At 38.5% G+C, this 23,543-nt stretch overlaps 1 protein-coding gene across 3 annotated transcripts in view; it reads left to right on the plus strand.

The window, feature by feature from the left end:
• The window catches only part of LOC131050789 (alpha-aminoadipic semialdehyde synthase), a 293,987-nt gene that overhangs the window by 51,166 nt on the left and 219,278 nt on the right, over positions 1–23,543 (plus strand). For all 3 annotated transcript variants that reach the window (XM_057985051.2, XM_057985052.2, XM_059216164.1), the window contains one exon: positions 8,143–8,259. In XM_057985051.2, coding sequence (XP_057841034.2) covers positions 8,143–8,259 — 117 coding nt within the window. The remainder of the gene's footprint in view (positions 1–8,142; positions 8,260–23,543) is intronic.

A 23,543-nucleotide genomic window follows, 5' to 3' on the forward strand; every position in this document is an offset into this window, starting at 1 on the left:
TGGAAATCGATCCTATGTGGTGTGTTCGGGATCTTGCTCAGGCGAGGACGACTCTTAAGTAACCAGTTCTTGTTGATGATGCTTAGGCAAGCATCTGGATCATCTTCGTACATGGACCTGGCTCCTTCTATGCTTTTGTAGACCATATCTCTGTGCTTAGGAAGATGGAAAGCCTCACTTATAGCTTCCTCTGAAAGATAAGCTAAAGTGTTGCCCTCCTTGGACACGATCGTTCTGGACTATGGATCATAATGACGAGCACACTCGATCATGAACTCATGGCACTGAACTGCTGGAGGGAAGCCGGCCGCCTTAATGATGCCACTTTCAATTATCCTCCTGGCGACAGGTGATGGCTTGCCAATGTAAGGGACCTCTCGAAACTTCTTCGTGCTGAAGTTGCCCAAGTTGGTATCTCCAATGTTGCTCCACTTAGACACGATCTTGGTCTCCAGTTCCTCGTTCTTTTGATCTTCCTTCATGAGAGCTGGACGACTGGTGGATGCTCCCGCCTTCGGGGTCGCCATTGTAACACCTACACAACATTTCATAATAAGTAACAGATTTTGCAATGTATAACTAGATTAGATTAAAGATTAATTTTTAGGAAACTTCATGATAAGTCCTTGAGTTATCATTTCCTAAATACGATTGAGCTACTGAAATTCAACAATCTCAAAATTCAAAATTTAAGGCCATGACGATCAAAATTAAAACAAGGAATCACATCGCCATACCTCTCTTGAGAGCTTAACTCTAAAATGCAAAATAAAGAGATTCGCTTAGGCAAAAATCGAAGCTTGGAAGATTTCAACGTGATCCTTTTCAAATGAACGTTCCCCTTAGCAACTTCGCCACCTTTGGGGGGTCTTTGACGTGATCTTGGCAAGTTCGCTCAACTCCAACCAAACTCGCACTCCCCTTGATGATGTTTCGCACTTCTCCTTTATGAAATTCGCACTTCTCCTTTATTCTCCAAAATCGCATATGAAAAGATGATAAAATGGTGATTTGAAATGCAATATCACCTCTCCCCTTTATAGGGGCTTACCTCATCAATCCCCATAGGCCGACTTTGTAAATAAAGCAATTTAAAAACAAATTTTAAATAAAATTAAGGGCCGACTTTGTAAAATAAAACAAATAAAACCCAAGCGCCCCAATTTTTATTAAAAATAATAATTAATTCATTTAATGCCTTCGTTTTTAATTAATTCGATTTTTTTTTAAGGCAATAAATAATTAATAAATGCTCATGCGCTATTTTTTAAATGCTATTAATTGAATATTCAAATTTATCGAATTTTTTAGCATTTAATAAAATTCAAAGAATGTGTTAGCGCCAAAATTTGGGAGAGGTAAGGGTACAAACCACATCGCTCTGGTCCCTAGGAGAGGGATAGGAGCGAATTAGCACTTTAGTCTTGAATCTCTCGCCTTTTACGCTCAAAACCACCATCTCTACATTGAAACTAGCATTTTTGACAAGAATCTTGTGCTTGATTGACTTGATTTCGTAGACGAATGCCCCTTAAGGTCAATATCGCCCTGGTCCCTTGGTGAGGGACAGGAGCGAACTTGCATTTTCTCCTTGACCTTCATCCCTTCGATCACCAATCTTCATCATGAGGCAAGCAACAACGTCATCCTTCCATTCCACGCTTACTTTATTCGTCCTTAACAAGGCACTTTGATGTTTGAATGATTTTCGCCCTGGTCCCTTAGTGAGGGACAGGAGCGAACTCTGTGTTCTAGCCAAAACTCGTCATTTCTTAACCTTAACTTCTCGTTCATCATCTTCCAAATGATATTTTCAACCTTGTATAATCTTGCTTTGACGTGATTTTTGAAGAAAAATGAGTGATTTAATGAAAATCGCCCTGGTCCTTGCCTGAAGGACAGGAGCGATCCTTTGTGTCTTGGGCTCGTTCTTGTTCCTATCAACTCGCCATCGCTTTCACAATGAAAAATAAGGTCCTTTGATCCTTCTTGAACGTATGAAATGTGATTAACATCCAAAACTTAAGCCTTTATAGAGATTTCGCTCTGGTCCCTGATTGAGGGACAGGAGCGAATTTGGGCATATAGTATAAATCCTTCATCTTTGGCGTTCTTTGCAACTTCATTCTTCGTCGAGACACCTCAAACATCATTGCTTCCTTGTATCCTGACTTGGAGTGACCTTAAACTTGAAAGAAAGGCAACATAACTAACATTCCGCCCTGGTCCCTGGCTGAGGGACAGGAGCGAACTTGCACTTGTAGGCGCAATTGTGTTTTGCTAACTCCAAAATTTGTCTTCAATGGACTCGTTGTGCATCCTTTCATTCATCCTTGGCATGAAATTCGCTTGAACTTAGTGAGAAATTCTCCTTAGTAAGAAATCGCTTTGGTCCCTGGCTAAGGGACAGGAGCGCCTAGGACAATATGGAGTTCACCTGGCGTTTTGCAATCTTCAAATTATCTTCAATGGGTCCGTTGCGCCACCTTTACTTGCCTCAAACTCAAAACTTACTTGATCTTCGCTCAAATTTTGCCTTACAAGGAAAATCGCTCTGGTCCCTGGGAGAGGGACGGGAGCTACCATTAAGTTCGCCTTGGTCCCTGGCTGAGGGACAGGAGCGATTTAGCTTCTAGGTCTAATTTTCCTCATGTTTGCGCTTTCAAATTATATTCAACTGATAAAATGCACTTCCTTGGTTCTCCTCAAATCGCGAAATTGTTGAAATCTTGCAAGGACAAGGCAATGCTGTATTTTAAGCTTCGGTCCTTCAGTGAGGGACAGGAGCGATTTTTGCTCCTGGCACATTTCCATGCTTGTGAAATTCTTCAAATTATATTCAACAGAAAGAACATGCCTCCCTCTATCATTTCCAATCCGAAATTCGTCTTGATCCTGCAAAGACAGTAAAATTTTGAAAAACAAGCTCCCGTCCTTCAGCGAGGGACAGGAGCGATTTTGCTTCCACAGGTCAAAATATCAAGATTTCAGGACTTCAATCACTTCACAAGGCAAAAACGAGTCATTTCCAATGCCCAGAATCAATCATCAAAATTCCAAAATTTGGTCAAAATCATTCAATCAGACAAAATTCCATAACTCTATCACTTAATACCTAGACAAATTTGGACTTGCATTCAAAATTCCGACTGAAACTAGACCAACTCACTTGACCACCTGACGAATTCACTTTATTTCCAAAATTGCATCCTACGGGAGGAAGCTCAATAGCTCTCAAGACTGACTGGACTCTGGCCTGAAAACATTAAAACAGGAACCCTAAGGCTTGACCCTAATCCAGACAACTGACATACTAAACCAAAACCCTAAAAAGCAGAGAGAAAGGCGAGAAAAACGAGCAAAAAGAGGGGGGTCCCCATTTTAATGGGGCGATGTGTGAAATGGTCACAACAGGTTAGAAGTGTGGCAAAAACCTAATGAAATTATTCTGTCAAAGAAAATATACTATTGATATTTTGAAGAGATTTGGAATGTTGGATTGCAAACCTATGTCTACTCCTATGGAAACTAACTTGAAGAAATTGAGTTTATTTGTAGCTAACTCTGATTTTGCAGATCCTTCTGAGTATAGTAGGTTGATTGGATCATTGATGTATCTAGTTAACACTAGACCAGACATTTGTTATGCAGTGAGTGCACTTAGCCAGTTTATGAACAAGCCAAAGCATGTTCACCTTGTTGTAGCCAAACATATTCTTAGATACTTGCGTGGAATTGTTGGCTATGGGCTAAAATATCCAATCAACACTTTCGTTACCTTGGAAGGCACTTAGATTCTGATTGGGCAGGAAGTGTTACCGATAGGAAGATCACTTCAGGTATCTGTTTCAGTTTGGGTTCTGCTGTGATTTCTTGGGCCAACAGGAAACAGTCCTCTGTAGCCTTGAGTACTGCAGAAGTTGAGTATGTTGCATCGAGAGAAGCAGTGTGGCTTCAAAAGATTCTTGCTAGGTTGTTTGGACAACCTTGGGAACCCACAGTTTTTCATTGTCATAATCAAAGTTGTATTAAAATGTCTGCTAATCCTGTGTTTCATGACATATCAAAACATGTGGAAACTCACTATCACTATGTTTGTGATATGTTACAAAGAGGCGCCTTACAACTGAAATATGTCAGCACTAATGAGCAGGTTGCAGACATTCTCACCAAGCCCCTTGCTCGTGTGAAGTTTGAATACTTCAGAGATAGGCTTGGAATTGTGGAGAATCCAGCTATGACTGAGAGGGAGTCTCAGTTTCAGTGATGCATTAAGTTGCATCTTCCACCCTCTGCGGGCAATACAAGGTGGATCCATCATTTGTGGGCAATGCGAGATGAAAAGTTTTGTTGTTTTCTTGCAGGTTATTTTTTCATCCTCTGCAGGCAATGTAAGATGAAGAAGTCCATGATGCATGATTACACTATTTGCTAGAATCCTCCCTAGCTAAGAGGGAGTGTTGAAAACTGATAGCTAGATCGGATTATAAACAAATGTATCTACATTGGGCTGGGCCCAAAATTGTTTAGTGTAACTTGTAGATAGGGTAGGCCCAATTTGGGCGGTAAAATCAAATATGTATTTGAGCGATCATTTATGTAATTGTGCTGGGCCCAAAATCATGTAGCTTGTGGTAAACGCAATCAAGCAATAACGTCTTAATAGGTCAAGACCTATTTGGACGATATACATAATATTATTATTAAATTAACAAGGCAGATCGACTTGAGACTTGACACCACAAGTCAAGTATATAAGCAAGTCATTTGCATGGCATAATCAATCAATCATACAAAGCGAATTACTTCTCCAATATTCATCTATGCACTCAGGGAATTCCTTTTGAACATCAACGAATCATCCTTAAGGCTGTCAACACATTCAGGGAACTTCTACATCAAGCATAAGATCTTTGATGAATTACTCCAGCAGAGATTAGCAAATTATCTCCTCCGATTAGGCGAGCCATCTAGAGGTTTCGAATTTGCTTGAGGATTGACAAATATTTTTAAGGGCTGGTGAATGTACATAGCAAACTGAGTCTTTAGTCAAGCGAACATTGTCCAAGATCTGCGAACTAGTTCTTGTTTGAACAAACTTCATTCTGCGACACCATACTCCATTCTCAGTGGTTCTGATATGATCTTCAAGGCAGATTGACATATATCAGATAAGTTTTGTGTTGTGCCCTAGCTGGGTGAAGATGTATTAAGCTACTTTGAATAATCTATTCAGATTTGCATTTATTGTTGCTGGGTTATTCCTCCAAGAGGGAGGTTTTCCCAGGGTATCTATGTGTGATTTGTGTTTGTTCTTCATTGCATTTTGATCTCTGTTGTTCATTATTTAATCTGATTGTTTAAATTAACAAGAGGAACTAGCAACTTGTGAAAGGAGTCGAGTGGCAAGTATCCTCGACTTTGGTGCATCCGTGCCATGCCATGTCCACCATCCAATAGGGTTCGTTTGAGCCAATGTTGCTCTATCCATCCTCACCTCTGCTCTATTGAATGTTGGTCCATGAAGATTCAGAAAAGTAGCCACTTTCCTATAAGTTTGCTAGAATCCTTAGCATAGATATGAGACTTGCCAAGACTCGCGTGTTTCCCAGGGTTAGACTTGGAATCGACTAAGATTTTGGTAGACTCGTAGAGTCTTGGAACTCACCTAGAATCAACAAGCTTGGGCCTAAGACTTGGCCATTTTTTTTCCTTTTTTTTTCAAACTCTCAAAATTTCAATTCTTTTTTGGTCTATGACATACCCACAAAATATACACAAAAAATAACATTTAACTCCCCATCTTTGTCTTCAAGTTAGTCTCATTCTCTTTATTAGAATATATACATGAAATATAACATTTCATGTATATATTGGCAGGATGTTTGAGAGTGTTTCTAGATCTGTAGGAGTTATAATGGAAATTCTAGGTTTTAGATCTTATCAATTTTTAGATAGTCAAATTTCAGTAATCAGTAGGCTCCTATCAACATTTCTTTCTTTCTCTATCTCACTCTCTTCATCTCCCTTGAACTCTCTGCCTATCTCTCTCCCTATTGCTCTTCCTCTATCCCTTCTCTCTACCTCTCTCTATCTCACTCTCTCCTCTCTCCCCCAAGATCTAGACCTATCTCTCTACCTCTCTCTCACACTCCGAGCTCCATAAGGGGTGCTACCTTCAACCTCAATTTGCATTTATACTTATGTGATCAATGTATACTTGTGTATGTTATCAAGTTAGCTTCTATTTGATGATGTTATTGTGTCTTTAAGGTTTAATCAATAAGGGGTGCATGAAACAAGTTTATCTCTAAATTTCTCAGTTTTTTCACTTTGCCAAGTTTGTTGAGTTTTGCCAATTTTTTCACCATGTCCAAGTTGAAGCCTGAATCATGCTTGCCGAGTCCATGTTTTAGATGATTGCGCAGCTTCTAGTGTAGCTAAAAATACAAAAAATAAATTATTATCCTGTTACTTCTAGGATTATGTATATTATTGCTACAATCTATATGGCCTAATTTCTGTATTCTTACTATCATTTTCTTTCATCTTAATGAAGAATCATCGAGTATAATCTGATGAGGAAAACTGATTTCACATTGTTTTTCTAGAAGCTTCTTTCAATCTAGTGGACAGTGAATACCTCATGTTCATTATAAATATTGTTTTTAATCTCTCTAATCTGGCTTCTTATGGTTCTCCTGCAAGATAAAGCTGTTTTTTGTAACATCCTAGATATAAAATACATTTTCAAGAGCAACAGGCTTTGCTAGTTCTTTCCCAAAATAATGGAGTAACGTGTCTGTAGGCATTCTCAAGCAATACCTACAAGATATTTATTTTTATCAAATGTACTATCATCTGACTGATAATGGCACGAGCATGATTAACTATGAGATTTTTATTTGTAGATGATGGAAATGTGACTTGTTGGGTTTTATCATTCAATTCAATTCAGGAAATTAACAGAATGAATTGCATCTCTCAAGCACTTTTTTTAATTAAATCTTTCATTTCTATTTCCATGCTTATCTTCCTTTAGGATACTCCTTTATCTTTGTTTCTTGACCTAATTGTGTAAGAAAAGGAACATAGAAGGTGTATTTATAAGCACCAAATTTAACCAAATATTTTTTGATTAGTCAATCATATCGATGTATCATGTAATCGAATCAGATTTATTAGATCTGCATCATTGGTTACTCATTGTCATATATCTTCCTACAACATATTTTAGGGGATTTACCAGAATATAAGCCTTGGAAACCACTAAATTAACTATAAAAGTAAAGATTACATTGGCTATTTGTTCATTAATCTTCCTATTTTTTATGGGCAACTATTTTCCTTTGACAGAGAACTTTGATAATACCATCCGTTCTCCGTTATTTATATAATTTAAGTAATAATGTTTTGCACAAACGAAACCCTTAAACAAATTACTAAATAAATGAAAACACAAACATGTACCCTCGACTGCCTTGATTGTCTGTCAACACACCTAGAGTTCCCTAGTACTCGTGGCAAAGAAATCTACTAGAATGTCATATATTTCATTTAGTATTGTTTTGTGTATCCGACCAAGTGGTTCGTTACACCATCCTATGGGGGAAGATAAAATCATAAGAGATCTCTTTCAGTTATTTATTTCATGCTGCCAGTTACTTTCAAGGGATCCCTATATGCAATTAAATCTCTGTAGCCGATGTTGTAGTCAGTTTACAATTGTGGAGGTGAATGTTTGTTGAGTAACATTTGGGTCAGAACTTTTAATCCTGATTCCTAATTATGGAAATAAACTTTGATTAAGTAGACATTTTTTTAGATTGAATTTTCCTTGGCATGAGATCTGTCATTCTTTATCTTTCAATTTCAATAAAAGATTTGTGTTCTATAAAGAGAAAAAAATGATCTGAAAGCAATGAAAACGTTACTTGTTAGAAAAAAGGCTCTTAAATAATATATTTATATGTAAATAGAGTTGGATCTCATTAATGTTTACTTAAGGCTGTTTCAAGATACATTATATAGCACATGGATAAGGAGAAAATAAAGTCTGAAATTTCTTTAGTTTTAATAGACTTCAAATCATAGTTCCATACTTTGAGAATTTATGTAAGAAATTATTTGCTCTCTTTTCAGGGTCAAAACTCTTCAAAGGGATCAAAATTTTCAAGACAGAATTTCCAAGTATATGGCTGTGTGGTAACATCCAAGGATATGGTTGCACCTAAGGATTCCTCGAAGAATTTTGATAAAGTATTTCTCTCTTGGTCATATTATGAATACTGTCCTTTTTGGATAATGGTATGGGAGTAAATGCTCAAGTGGAATGTAGTTTGGGATTTTGAATCATGAAAGAACAATTTTATCTATATATCCAAAAATAATGCAACTTGTACAGTGAACTGGTCACAATAGAAATAAAAATATAAGACTATAGTAATACACAATTTTAATAGTCTATCTCTTTGAGCTTTTGTGAATCTATAAAGTGCAAGATATAATTGTTTTTTAGCAATGTTAATCTCTATGAAGATGATAGATAGTTTTTGACATTTGTATTGAAAGCTATATAAAAGCTGAATTTTAAGCATGTAGTGGAGTAGAAAGCATACATCTCTTATAGAGTTTGCATATGCTATCATTTGAAATAAAATTGTGTTTGTTTAGCTATTTAGTAATCATCAACTTTGTTTCAAGTACAATAATTTTTAAATAGTTACTAATAATACCGCAAGTTTCTCAACTAGTGTATTGTCAATCTTGATTTAGATTAGAGGTATTTAATGTCCCATTCCTCGGGTTGAGAATTGATGAAGACCCTTAGACTATTTTAATTTGTGTAGGTTATTTAGAATTTATGGAATTAATTAATTAAATTAAGTTGTGTTAAATTATTTTTTTATAGGCAACTTATATTTAATTAATTATTTTAATTAAGTTGAACATTTTATATTAAATGGACTTATTTCTAGGCTTTAAAAAGAAAATTAAAATTATAAAGTTACTTTATGGGGGAAATAAATTATAATATTTGAAATGTTCAAAAAGGTGGTATAAAAGGGTATTGCAAAGGAGAAATTCACATCTTTTGAAAGTTTCACTTTTTATTGTGGAGTTTGAGTATTTTACTCAAGTTGAAACCCTAGGATGAAATCACTAAGGGAAAATTGGTTTTGGAGTAGGATTTCTTCTTAGCAAATAGTGAGGTGAATTCATAAAGGGTTCATAATTGTGTTGAATGATTGAGGATTGAAGAGTTTGAGCTAAAAATTTGACACATCTTTCTAGATTTGTGGGGTTTTTGCAAGTTAGAAATTTATTTAAGATTTGCAAGCAAATAATAAATTTGTGGAGTTTGGATTATATTATCTTTGGTTGGTTGTTCATTCTAAGCTTCTGTCATCCAAAATGCCATCTTTCTTGGAGGTTCAAGATATAAAATTGCTGGTCACATCATATGAGGATGTCTTGGTTTTGGAAGGAGATTCAAGATTTTCTAGAGTCTAAATTTGTTACCATCTGTTCTATATTCGATCTTTTTGCTGGCTGCACACTTTGAAAAAGTTGGTGTTTTCTGAAAAAGGGTTAAAAATTTATTAATCAAGAAAAATTAATACAAAGCAACCAAGGCCATCAACACACCAGAAGGCCAAACATCAAGAAAACCATCAAATCAGGGAACACCCAATCTAGTGACATAACTACGCATGCCCTCCATGACCAAATCCTCAAGAACTCTAGATTACTCCCAAGGATAACTGCTCCAAATCTCCAACTCTCCATTGCCCCATTTGCTTCGAAGACCATCTAGCCAAACAATCTGCCACCTTGTTCCATTCCCGTGGAATGTAGCAAAAGGCAACAGAGTCCAAGGAACTGCAAATTCTTAAAATGTGTCTTGCCACTAGGGCCAAATGCCATCTCACTCCCTCCAATTGCCGACTATTCGACATATCAACAATAATCTGCAAATCAGATTCGCATCTCTACCCCAAAGAACATCTCTCTAGTGCAAAAAGAATCGCTAGAGCCTCCATAAGTTTATTAGTATGGTGACCCTTATACATAGAAAAGAAAAATCGAACCACTCCATAACTCTCTACCAACTCCTCCAATTATACCATGCCCCAAATTTCCTCTAGATGAACTATCAATATTCATCTTCAAAACACCAGAAGGAGGGAGTGACAAGAAGCCATCCCATCAAACATTAGCTCTGAAATGAACATCCCCCTTAGATGAGGGAGGCCGCCCCAGACACCCCTCCATACTTAGTCCCTGGATAACAACCTGATCACTAGGATCCACCTGGTATGATTGATCACATTTTGCCAGTAAAGTCTTCTGCAAGCCACTAATGATGCGCATACAAAGCTGGTGACTAAACAATTTCTTGTCATGGAAGATCCTTCTATTCCTTTCTAACCAAATATGCCAAAGAATGATAAGCCAATGTCCCAAGCAATATGAAGAAAATAAATCTTGGTGGGAGGGTTCCCCACATGATCCTAGAACTCAACTAATGAGGAAACATGGACGCAAGCCTTACTCCAAACCCCACACCAATAGTGCCAAATTTCCTTGGTGAAAGGGTAGTCAAAGAAAATATGAGAACTCTCCTCACATTGATTGCACAAAACACACATAGAAGGGTCTTGAAATCTGCGCTTCCTCAAATTATTCCAAGTAAGCCTTACTCCAAACCCTACACCAATAGTGCCAAATTTCCTTGGTGAAAGGGTAGTCAAAGAAAATATGAGAACTCTCCTCACATTGATTGCACAAAAAACACATAGAAGGGCCTTGAAATCTATGCTTCCTCAAATTATTCCAAGTAAGCCTTACTCCAAACCCCACACCAATAGTGCCAAAATTCCTTGGTGAAAGGGTAGTCAAAGAAAATATGAGAACTCTCCTCACATTGATTGCACAAAACACACATAGAAGGGCCTTGAAATTTGCGCTTCCTCAAATTATTCCAAGTAAGACACCATTTCTAAACAACCAACCACACAAAAAAAGTTTCATTTAGGCCAAGAGAACTTATTCCACGCTTGCTTCCACCAAGAAACTCTAGTCAACCCATGGGCATGTCTATCTAACACTTGATAACCCAAGGCCACCGAATATTTACCTGTTGGGTTAGTTCCCCAAGCAAGAGTATCTCCCTCCAAAGAACTGCAAGATTTAATAGACAAAATATTGTTGAGCTCCCGACGATCCTCAAATGAACCACCTGAGGGCCACTCATGAGGTTTTTTCCAACTAAACACTTCAACCTGGTCAAGTAACTGGGAAGTTTTTAAATCTTGCACTTTACAACACCTAGTAGCTAAAAAAATATTACATAAGGAGCGCAAATGTGGATATGAAGAAATGATAGGAGGGAATCCATCCTAGGAATCAAACCAGAATAGAGCTTTCAAACCTCTGTTGCATATCCAAAATAATCCCTGCTTAATTAAGCTAGCTCCGCTCTTGAGGGTATTCAGATTATAGATTTTTTACCCTCCAGGTTGCATTTAGGAACATCCTTAAGACTCTACTCCATTAAGGTACTTCGCATTGAGAATCACTGACTTAAGGAGAATAACCCTTCTAGCAAAAGACAACCACCTATTTGTCCATTGAGAAACTCTCTTGTGAAGCTTATCTGAGACATCTTGCCAAAGCCTGTTAGGTAAAGGACTTATAACAAGAGGAATACCAAGATAAACTAGAGGAAGGACAACGATCTTAAATCTGAGAAAACATATATTGACGACTTGACCTCATTGATCTCTTGATCAGAAGTAACGAAATAAGTATCTAAGGCTTTACGGAAATTAATTGCCTCATTGACTCTGGAAAGACCCACCAAGGCAGTGTCGTCAACAATTAAGGTGTGAATGAGGGGGAAGCTTGCCAACCCAATTCCAGCCTTGAATAAGCCCCTACCTTACACGAGAAGTTATAAATCTCCCCAACCCTTCAGCCATCAGAATGAACAAATATGGAGATAAAGGGTCACCCTGGTGAAGACCCTGAGAGGCCCCCAAAAGCTTTGATGGCTCACCATTGATAAGAACAGAAAAAGAGGAGGTAACACAACTCATAACCCTCTTGATCCACTCACTTCCAAAACCAAAGGCTTCCAAAAAAATTGGCCAAAAAGGTCCAGTTGACGCAATCATAAGCTTTAGCCATATCAAGCTTAATAAACATAGCTTTCTCCTTAGAAGTAGCCATGGAATGTATAGCCTCTGTTGCCACAACCACTCCCTTTAAGATTTGTCTACTAGCAACAAAACCTCCTTGTTTCTCTAATATAAGGAGGCTAAGGCAGGTTGTAATTTTCTCAACGATCAGCGTAGTAATAATTTTATAGACCACATTACATAAAGCAATAGGCCTAAAGAGATATAAAGAGTCAACTCCTCTTTTTGGAATGAGATCTAGGAAGGTAGCATTCATGGCTTTCAGCATTAGTTTATTTCTTTGAGATTCCACTGCCACCTCCAAGAGATCCATCCTAACAATATCTCATAATTCCTTAAAAAACTCAATTGGAGAGTCCTCAGGACCAGGGGCCTTCCCTTTCTTCATCTGAAACACAATCCTCTCTAACTCATCCAGAGTAATAGACCTGATTAACAAATAATTCCCTTCATTAGAAACTAAAGGAGGAATGTAGTTGATAATAAGAGCCTCCTCCACCTCAACAATAGGGGTGTCTTCAATAAATAGGGAAGAATAGTAGCAATTAATCTCTCCTGAAACCGTCCTGAGAGAGGTTAGTTGGCCCCCATCAGAAGAACTAAGAGAAGTAATGGAATTCCCTTGCCTCCTATCTTGAACCAAGCGATGAAAGAAAGCATTATTTTTGCCCCCTTCTTGCAACCAGTCAACATGAGATTTCTGCTTCTAAAAAACTTCCTCCCTTAATTCCCATTTCTCCAAAATTTTTACAGCTTCATCTTCAAGACAAAAATATTCCTCATTGAGACCTTGATCTTGAATATGATGAGTGATGTCATTCAGGTGCAATTGGGAAGGCCTCTTAGCCAAGAAAATATTGCCAAAACACTATCTGTTCCACCTTTTAAATTGATACTTCACAAATTGAACCTGCTTAGTAAAGGAGAACATAGCAGTCCCAAACGGAGGCTTCCCTTTAAGCCACCATTCAGCAATCAAATCTTCTAGAGATTTGTCCCAAGGCCACATTAATTGAAACTTGAACAAAAGATTTTTGGAAGATTTGAAAGGGAGAGCAGAGAGTTTGATTGGCCAATGATCCGACCTTCTCCAATCAAGAATCTCCAAATTGGTGGTCCAAATATTGCCAAACCAATAACAAGACACCAAAAATCTATCAAGCCTCTTAGAGATAGCATCCTCACCCCACTTCCAATTGTTCCAAGTGAACCGCCCATTACCTGGTTTAATGTCAACCAAGTTCAGAAGACAAATGTGATCCCTCGAGAGCCAAGAAGAATGCTCAAGTTTGATAGAATCCACCTTCTCCTCCAAACATGAGATATCATTAAAATCTCTTGCAAGGATTGTAATATCCCAGTTATTTTTTATTTTTATTTTTAGGCCAACAATAGTCATCAACAAACAGATAACCCGTTAAGGTTGAAAATCATAAATTGAAACATGCTGGAAAAGCAACCCTTCCACTTTTTGATCACCAAGTGCCCAATGTGGGAAGGTGAGAGCATACGGTGTTGAGGGGATCGTTAGCTCAATTAACTGGAAACAATACAATGCTTGGGCAGCAAGCCAACCCCTTCCGCTTATCCAGTGGGAATGCAAGAAACTTGGCGGTGAACCAGCCAAGTGAGACACACAAAGGTACGAATTACTCAACCGCAATATTTCAGCGGGAGGACTGAAATTACATAACAATCTCAACTCAACCGCTTATGCAGCAGGAGGACCATTACACTCAGACATCACTTGACCACTTATGTAGTGTGAGGACTGAAATTACAAATTTACTTAATAACAGGCGGCAAGCCAGCCTCTTCCACTTTTTAGCGAGATGAGAGTTACAAATCAGAATTGGTTAGTAGTACTACTACTTGACCTTACAAAAATAAGATGATATCAGAGGAGAGTAATGCTGAATATCCAAATAAGAACATGAAATTCTGCTAACATCATATCTGCAGGCTGGAATTACAAAACCAGCAGCCTAAGGAATCACTAAAAAGCTCACAACCCTCTCAATACATATCCAAATTACCCAAAATCAGTCCCAAACCCACACTAGACTAGCTACGATGACAACCAACCAAAGACAAGCTGAAAAATAAATTGAATGAATGATTCAATAATCGGATGATTACATTGAACGATATACACACGTATATATAGAGGTTACAAGACGATGTTCTATAATTAGAACATAATGTTAAAGTAAAAGATTAAAGAGTTAAAAGCTAAATTAAGCTTAAAAGCTAATTAACTAAAAAGAAAAAGCTAAATGCTAAATAAATTTTAAAAGCTAATTAATTAAAAAGAAAAAGCTAAATGACCATTAAACAAGGAACTAAATACCACTAGTTGCCTGAATGAAGACTCATCCACTACAGGTGAATCTGATTTGGCTGATAATTTGAGCCCTATCTCCATAGGTGTAGATGCAAGTTTACAATCTTGCATTCGAAACTTATCTAGTAGGCTCTTGGCATAATTTGACTGAGAAATGAATATGTGGCTATCAGTCTGCCAAACCTCTACACCGAGACAATAATGGTGAAGTCCCAAATCTGTCATATCAAAATGCTGACACAAATTCTGTTTGACCTGCATGATCAGATGTGCTGCATTACCAGTAATGATGAGATCATCAACATAGTATGTTTGACATACAAATTGGGATCTGAAGGACTCCTCTGAAAGCCTTAATCAATCAAGTACTTATCAATTTTGATGTACCATGCACAAGGAGCCTGTTTGAGGCCATAGAGTGCTTTGACTAGTCTACATACCTGGTGTTCCTTACCGGCAACCTTGAAACCTGGAGGCTGCATCATGTAGACTTCTTCCTGCAAATCACCATTGAGAAAGGCACTCTTGACGTCCATTTGATGGACTTTCCATCCAAATTGAGCTGAGAGAGCGAGGACAAGCCTAATGTTACTCATCTTGGCTGTGGGAGCAAATGTCTCTTCATAGTCGATGCCCTCCTTCTGTGAAAACCCTTTTGCCACCAACCAAGCCTTGTACTTATCAAGACTTCCATCAACTTTATACTTGACTTTAAACACCCATTTGCAGCCAATGGGCTTCTTTCCTGGAGGAAGATCAAACAATACCCAAGTGTTGTTTTTTAGAAGACTATGTTGCTTCGTTGCCATAGCCTTTTCCCATTCAGGTACACCTTTAGCCTCTGTATATGTTTGAGGCTCATAAATACTGTGAATGTTGGCCATAAGAGAAAAATTAACTATGTGTTGTTGGCTCTTACCTCTAACGGATCTACCCTCAATGAGTTTATCATCATGAAGATCACCAATGGTCTTGGCCCACCACTTAGGCCGAAGAGTAGAAGTACCAACATCTGCTGCAGGATTAAGAGTGCCTAGAATATCTCGAGCAAGCTCCTTTGGATGTGGATCGAGAAGATCTTGAGGAAAGTCAGGGGGTGCAATGTCATGCCTGGGAGACCCCACAACTTCAGAGTCAACTAAATCCCTCCCATCAAGTGGAGCTAAGGGAAGACGAACACCCATACTTACAGCCTTTGGAGGGTGATCCTCAGTGCTCAAATCAGGAGAGGAAGGCTGAAAAGGCCCTCTTTCTTCATCAAATACTACATCCCGACTGAAAATGAGGTGATTAGTATCTATATCAACCAGTCGATATGCCTTGTGGTTGTCACTGTAGCCGATGAACATCAATTTCTGACTCTTTGGATCTAGTTTGGTGCGCGTGGCATCTGGAATCCAAGCATAAGTTGTAGAGCCAAAAACTTTCAAATGACTAATTATGGGCTTCCTGCCAGACCAAGCTTCCTCTAGAGTCATCTTCTTAACGGCCTTTGATGGAGACCGGTTCAAAAGGTAGACTGCAGTGAAGACTACTTCCGCCCAAAAGTGTTTTGGAACATTTCTATGCTCCAACATAGACCAAACCATCTCAGTGACTGTACGGTTCCTGCGCTCAACAACACCGTTCTGCTGTGGGGTGTAAGGTGTGGTAAGTTGATGCTTAATGCCATGTGACGCACAAAAGTTGGTGAACTTTGTAGAACAAAATTCCCCTCCATTGTCGGATTGAAGAGTGACTATCTGACAGCTAGACTCTTTTTCCACTAAGGCCTTAAACGTTTGAAACATGGTGAACACCTCTGATTTCTGCTTAAGAAAATAAACCCACATGCGTCTACTGAAATCATCAACAAATAATAGAAAATATTTGCATCCAGTGACTGATGGAGTGTTCATGGGGCCACAGATGTCTGCATGAACGAGTTGCAAGACCTTGGATGCTCTCCAAGCATCTCCATTTGAAAACGGAGTCCTATGCTGCTTTCCAGCTTGACACGCTCCACAAACTCCATGATTCTGGGTTTGAATCTCAGGTAATCCTACGACTAGATGCTCTTGAACCAACTGAGAGAGATAGTGGACATTGAGATGCCCATATCACTGATGCCAAAGAGTGCTGATGGAAGTACTCCTAGCTGCCATGGCGAGCTCCTGAGAACCAGTAGAATCAACAAGTCTATAAAGACCATGATCCTCAATACCAACTACAACTATAGTGCGAATCTCCCTATCAACAATGCTGCACTTGTGCAACCCGAAGACAACATCCAATTGTGGTGAATGCTGCATAATTTGACTGACTGACAGCAGATTGAGCTTCATACCAGGTACAAAGCATACATTGAGGAATATTAAATCCCTCCCACCAAATGAAATCTGAACGTTGCCCTTGCCGACAACAGTATACTCTTCACCTCCACCAAAGATCACTGAATCAGTGAAAAGCATGTACTCTGTAAACCAATCCCGACGATGTGTGAAATGTCGAGAGGCTCTAGAGTCAATGTACCAGGCTGATGATTGAACATCATCAGAGGAGGTTTGGGCCATGAACGCATAGAAGGCAAATTCCTTTTGATCAGGATGCGTGGCAAAATTAGCTTTTTGCTTGGACCCTCCCTGTTTGGATTGCTGGGATGCTATCAATTTCTGGCAATCTTTCACCAAATGGCCATATATATGACAATAGGAACACTGTAATCTCTTCTTTTTGGAAGACTGTTGAGGTTGACCTTGACCTTGTCCTTTCTGCTGGAAGGACGGAGCTTTACCCTTGTACTTATGCAAAGCTGAGGCTGTGAAAGCCTGTTCAGTGGATGAACTAGCGCTGCTTCCAAACTGCTGCTTCCATCGATCCTGTTGGAGCAACTTGTTGCAAAGATCAGGAAACTTCAAATCAACACTAGTAGAGGAGATATTGAGCATATCAATGAAATGCTCGTAGGATCTGGGAAGGCTTTTCAGCGTGATCACTACCATATCCTCTTCCACCATGGTTCGGCCTATAGCTTCTAACTGATCACGGATGTCCTTGATCTTCGTAAGATGTGCCTAGATAGATGACTTCTCATCCATCATGATAGAAAACAACATATTCTTCAGAAAGAAAGCTCGGCTCTTGTCGGAAGTTTCATGAAGATCCTTCAAAAGATCCCAGATCTCTTTTTCTGTTTTACCTGAAGGCACCTGTGGGAGTTGATCATCAGTGACAGAGAGTTTGATAAGCATGACAGCCTCTTGAATCTTCACATCATGTTTGTCTTGATCATCCCATGCTGTTGTAGGACGAGATTCCTTGCTCAAAACAAGCTGATCAAGGCAACGATACTCAAAGATGGTAAGCATACGCTGTTTCCAGGTGTTGTAGTTGCGGCTGTTGAACTTCTGACTGTGTTCCAACATGATGTTGGTTAATGATGCCATCACGGAAATCAAGGTTGATCAAGGTCAACTAAGTGAAAGCAAGAGACAGAAGAATCTGATTTTAAAAAAATCAGAATAGAAACAGCTGCTGAAAAAATTGAAACCCTATAGGAGAATTTTGGCACGAATTCCAAGGCACGAATTTCGAGGTTTGGAAGAAACCCAAAAATTAAAATTTTCTTTAAAACAACATAAATAGTGCCAAAAAAACAACAAAAATCCCAACGTCCACAGAAATAGCAGAAATTGTGAACTGTTTTTAAATTCCAAGGCAAATTTGCTAGCACAAAAATCGAGGAACAGAAAAAGAGGCACCCAAAAAAATTTGAGACCAACCTAGAAAATCTTTCGAAAAACCCACCAAGAATCTGAAAACAGAATGCAGATTTGATGGCTCAAAAATTGAGGCACGGAAAACAATGCACCCAAAAAATATGACGACGACCCAGTTGAGGTCTTGAAAAACCCACCAAGAATCTGCAACTAAAATAAAATTTCGACTTGAACTGAAGGGTCAAAACCGTAGTCAAAAATTGTAGAAACCCTAGGAAAATTTTCAACCTGTAAAAAAAAACTGCCAAGGAAGAGAAAAAAATCTGCTTTTTAAAAAAAAATAGTTTTAAAAAAAAAAATCTCTTCAATATAAGCTTCGAAAAATTTTAATAACAAAAATTTTCGAAATTTTTAATTTCCATGCTTTGATACCATGAAAAACAAATTGAATGAATGATTCAATAATCAGATGATTACATTGAAGTTTTGAATGATATACACACATATATATAGAGGTTACAAGACGATGTTCTATAATTAGAACATAACGTTAAAAGTAAAAGATTAAAGAGCTAAAAGCTAAATTAAGCTTAAAAGCTAATTAACTAAAAAGAAAAAGCTAAATGCTAAATGCTAAGTAAAGCTTAAAAGCTAATTAATTAAAAAGAAAAAGCTAAATGACCATTAAACAAGGAACTAAATATAGGTGACTAAAATATAATTAAATATTCTAATACAAGCTACCATAACTCCCTTATTATTTTTTGCACGCATCACAATGCACTTCAAAAACCCATGCCTAGCTTAGGAATTTCGATTTTGTCTAATAAATTCAAAGTTCAACCAAAGATGCCACAAACTTACAGTGTATATCGCCAGTACTAGGAAGGATGAAAGAGCCAATACCCATAACGGTCAGTCACTCCAGCAGAGAGGTATGATCGAAAATGCACTTCAGCCACAGGCAAACCAGCAAGTTCCAAAATCGCTCCAAACACCAAAAAGGACTAAGATACGCACTGAGAATATAGTAGATTACAACACATAGCTAGGTACTATGTTTCAAGTACTAAATCGGGAAGCACTAGGGAGACGCGCTCCGAAGCCTCAAAGTTCTGATACCAATCCGGCAGCATAACAATGCAAATTTATTAAGATACCAAGAATGGGAGCCCAAGGCTCTTATTTATAACCTCACACCACCAAATTCAAATGCAAATGCTTCAAATTCACTTTCCCCATTTGCATTTCATTACATCTCACATGGACCCCAAGGGTGGTGCCATTCCACAAGTCAAACCTCACGCCGAAAAGCAAGGACCGCGATTTTCACTTGGCAAACACTTGAGATGAAATAAAACAATATCTCCATTAATAATTTGGCGTCCCCTTCTTAGACATAATTTTTGCCTAGCACTTAGGAGATATTAGGCATTATTCCTAAAGTCAATAAATCAGTAGTAACTAATCAAATTAATTAAATATTAAACCTTAGGATAGGGAAATAATATTTAATTATGTCACTTATGATTCCAATACTGATTATTGTCAAAACCAGGATGAAGCTGAGCCAGGAAGACCACTGAACTGCTGCAGGATTAGGATCCTGTCCACTGCCAGAAATAGAAATATGTCATACTGCCACTTACTAAAAATAGTAAGTCATGAACCACTGCTCCTAAAAGCATGACCTTTGTGCCCAGTGACAAAGCATGGAGAGCTCAGTACGACAGTATCACCAAAATGGCCAACCCTTGACTTACTAAAAATAGTAAGTCCTCGCCTCATCAATGCTAGACCCTCATTCTTCATTCCACCTAGCCTACGGGTCGCAGGAATAGGCTAATGGACCACTGGAAGGTCATCAACGAGAAGGGGACATTACAAGGATCCAAGGAAAAAACAGGGAAAGAGAATGAATCATCCTGATATGAGACCAAAGCAAAGACTTCCCTACGAGATCAGTTGGGGCGTACACATTGGAGAGGAGATACACTTCCCCTGATTCCAAACTTGAAGCAACTACTGACAATGAGCATCTGCTAGAAACCCACCACAGAGGAACAATCCTTCTGGGGTTCCAAAGGCAAGTCACACCACTCGAGTTGCCTTGAGCCCCAATACACCGACACTGGCCTCTAGCTCAGATTCTAGGAACCAAACCAAGCATGCCTTCCACAAACATCTTTGTCTCCTGAATGAAAACAATGTTAGGAGAATTACCCCAAATCAACTCCTGTATAGCCTTTTGTCTATGGATGCTATTCAAATCTCTTATATTCCATGAAACCACAATTATTTCAAAGATGGAGAAAAGTGGGAGTCAATGGTTTTAACATCACCAAGCTCCACCAATGTCTCACCAATCATTTTCACCTTTTTCTTATCCTTCTTTCTACCCTTAGGAAGCTTCTTTGACCCCACATTTTTGAGGGCCTTTTGTTGTACCCCCAAGACTAGCTAATAAGCTTTACTTTTACCATTCTCTTGGGAGTTCTTCTCTTGAGTCATTCTCCTAAGTAGTCCTTGGGTCAATCAAATCTGGGGATTTATTCCCTTCTCCCCCACAAGGCACCACCTTGCCAACTGATAGAGACAGAGACTCTGTGTCCCTTTGAACAGCTTCGCTTCCAGTGGAATGGTGGAAATATTAATATCTATCCCATCTGCAGTTTGTCCCAAAGGCCCAAGATTTTGTCCTAAAGGTAGCCCAACAAGTGCCTCATCCATCGGATCTAAATCATCTAGAGTATCAAATATGTTAAAGACCTCATCAATATGCCTATCTTTAAGAGTCCTCTTTTGTCCCCTTCCCTTGTTTTTGTTCCTAATGATAAAACCCTGTTTGTCCTCCATCATAGGAGCTTTCCCTTTATCTTGCTTGGGTGGAGGCCTAACGAACCCTTGATTAGAGTACCCTATAGGGTTAGATTTTGGGCACTTTCTTTGCAAATGACAATATTCATGACAAATTTGACATCTAAAAGGGAGCGTCTCATAACCAAGTTATTGAATCCAAGAGGAAGCACCCATTTGGATCTGCATAGAATTTGGAAGAGGTTTGCTCAAATCAATTACAATACACAGATGGGAATATGAAATTACCTTCTTGTCCATGGTTTGTGTCGACAGGCCAACAAGCTTTCCAAGAAGCAGAGCAACCAAATGAAAAATGTCTTGTCTCTAGAATTCCAACGGGAACCAAGGAAATTGTAGCCACATCAGAACCCTAGATGGCATCACCTTTGTAGGATTAAACCCAACATGCCATGGCTTAATGAAAATCTCAACTTGGTTTTAAAAATAAGGCCCTTCTTCAAAAGCCTTGTTCCTATCCACTATGCTAGAGAAAATCACCAAAAAATAGTTGTTAGCCGCTAGTAACACCTCGATTTGCTCCTCTGGATTCCATGTACGTTGGGCCCATGATTCTAGAAAGGGTAAAGAGACCTGAATACCCATGAATTTGCAAATCAAGGCATGATTTGTCAAGTAGTTGACATCCTCTTCCACAGTGGCGGGTTGAACCACAAGCATGAGCATGTGTTTGCTTCTTGCAAGACACCCATTCACTCTTGGGGGTCAAAAGCCACCCGTTTGAGAAGATCCAACTCCAAAATAAATATTATTGAACCCCATAGCAGATGTTGTTTGCATGCATGGAGAGGAAGACTTTGCAGAACAAAATCACGTCCATGCAAGACCATGCAAGCCATAATGAGAAGAAAGCACATAATAATTTCATGAAATAGAAGCTACTTTGAACACATACACAAGTATACATTGATCACATAAGTATAAACACAAATTTTAGCTAAAGGAAATAATGCATTAGATATCTAAATAGTGTCAAACGACTACAAAAGTCATGGAATATGAAATCCATGGCATCAAAAGTTCGAAGCAAATATCAAAATAAAACCTAGAAGTTTGTTGCTCAAAGGAGCCTATATCACTCAGCACCCCGACCCTCCTACGTGTGCACCTAAGATAGATCCTGGATGATGCTATAGCCATGGTATTTGCCTGTGTCTTAGGATCACGCTTAGGCTTAGGCTTAGTCACATCCACATCATCATCCTCCTCCAATGGGTCTCCTTGTGTTCTAACCTCTCATTTGTCATGGCTATTACCTCTAGCTCTCGATCCACTTGATCAACACATGCCAAGTCATCATCGCCAAAGATAGGATCATCACTCTAAGTGATCCACTTTGATTGTGGATCAACCTCTTCTAAAGTGATAGGAAATGCGTCAATGCCCAATATTTGTTTATGATGGAGGCGAAGGTTGTAATAAACATACACAAGATCATTCAACCTTTGCACTGACAACCCATTACACTATTTGGAGTGTATGTGCTCAGACATACTCCAATTGCACTCACATCCTGAAGCACTACATGGCTGGATCAAGGTACGAACTACAATACTCTGTAGATTTGGCACTCTAGCACCAAACATCTCCAACCATGCATTTGAAATGAGAAAAAATAAAAAATCAATTTTATTCTATAATTTCGAGTTAATTTTCGTAAAATGGTAAAAGAGAGAAAATTTTATTACTTGGTTGCATTAGTGTCCAATTTTGCTTGCATAAGTCTCATGCAAAGAGGTCTCCTTGTGCATTCCTCAACATCTCTATCTTACGGACTATGCCTGCTCCAATTGATGAATCAAATGGCATTTGCTCTACAATTGTGTAGAGACCACTAAACACCTCCTCATTGGCCTTAAAATCTCAGCGAAATTGGAATGACAGATTAAGGTAGTAGGCATTTGCATGTAAAGGTGAATGAAGCTGATGGTGCCATCGTCGATCAATGATGTCCCATATGGGACCCGATGATGCATGTTTTGTGACACTTGCCAACACAAAATAAAATATCAAGTATTCTATCCTCTCTCAAACAAGGAAACCTCAAATGCTAAACAATGTGATCAATTAAGGCAACCCTAAGGTTTACAATGCGAACAATGCGACTTTATGATGAATAGTCTTAGTAAATGATGTGATTTGTTGATATCACAAAGGGATTTACACTTAGCTGGAACACTAGAATACTAAACTGACTTGAAAATAAAAGACAAAAAGGATAAGGTTAAAGATCTAATCTAAGAAACTAAGGACAATGATGATAATGGAAAGCGCTTAGATAGGTGGATTCCAGAATCAAGCTTTCCTTTTCCATGAGGAAACAAGTACACAAAATTGATGCAATCTCCAAAAGTAACAAAGGATTTTCATATTGAAAACATTCATCCAAACACTCAATACTGGCGCAATCCAAATGAACAT

Source organism: Cryptomeria japonica, chromosome 2 (genome assembly GCF_030272615.1).
Source record: "Cryptomeria japonica chromosome 2, Sugi_1.0, whole genome shotgun sequence".
NCBI classification, from domain to species: Eukaryota; Viridiplantae; Streptophyta; class Pinopsida; order Cupressales; family Cupressaceae; genus Cryptomeria; species Cryptomeria japonica.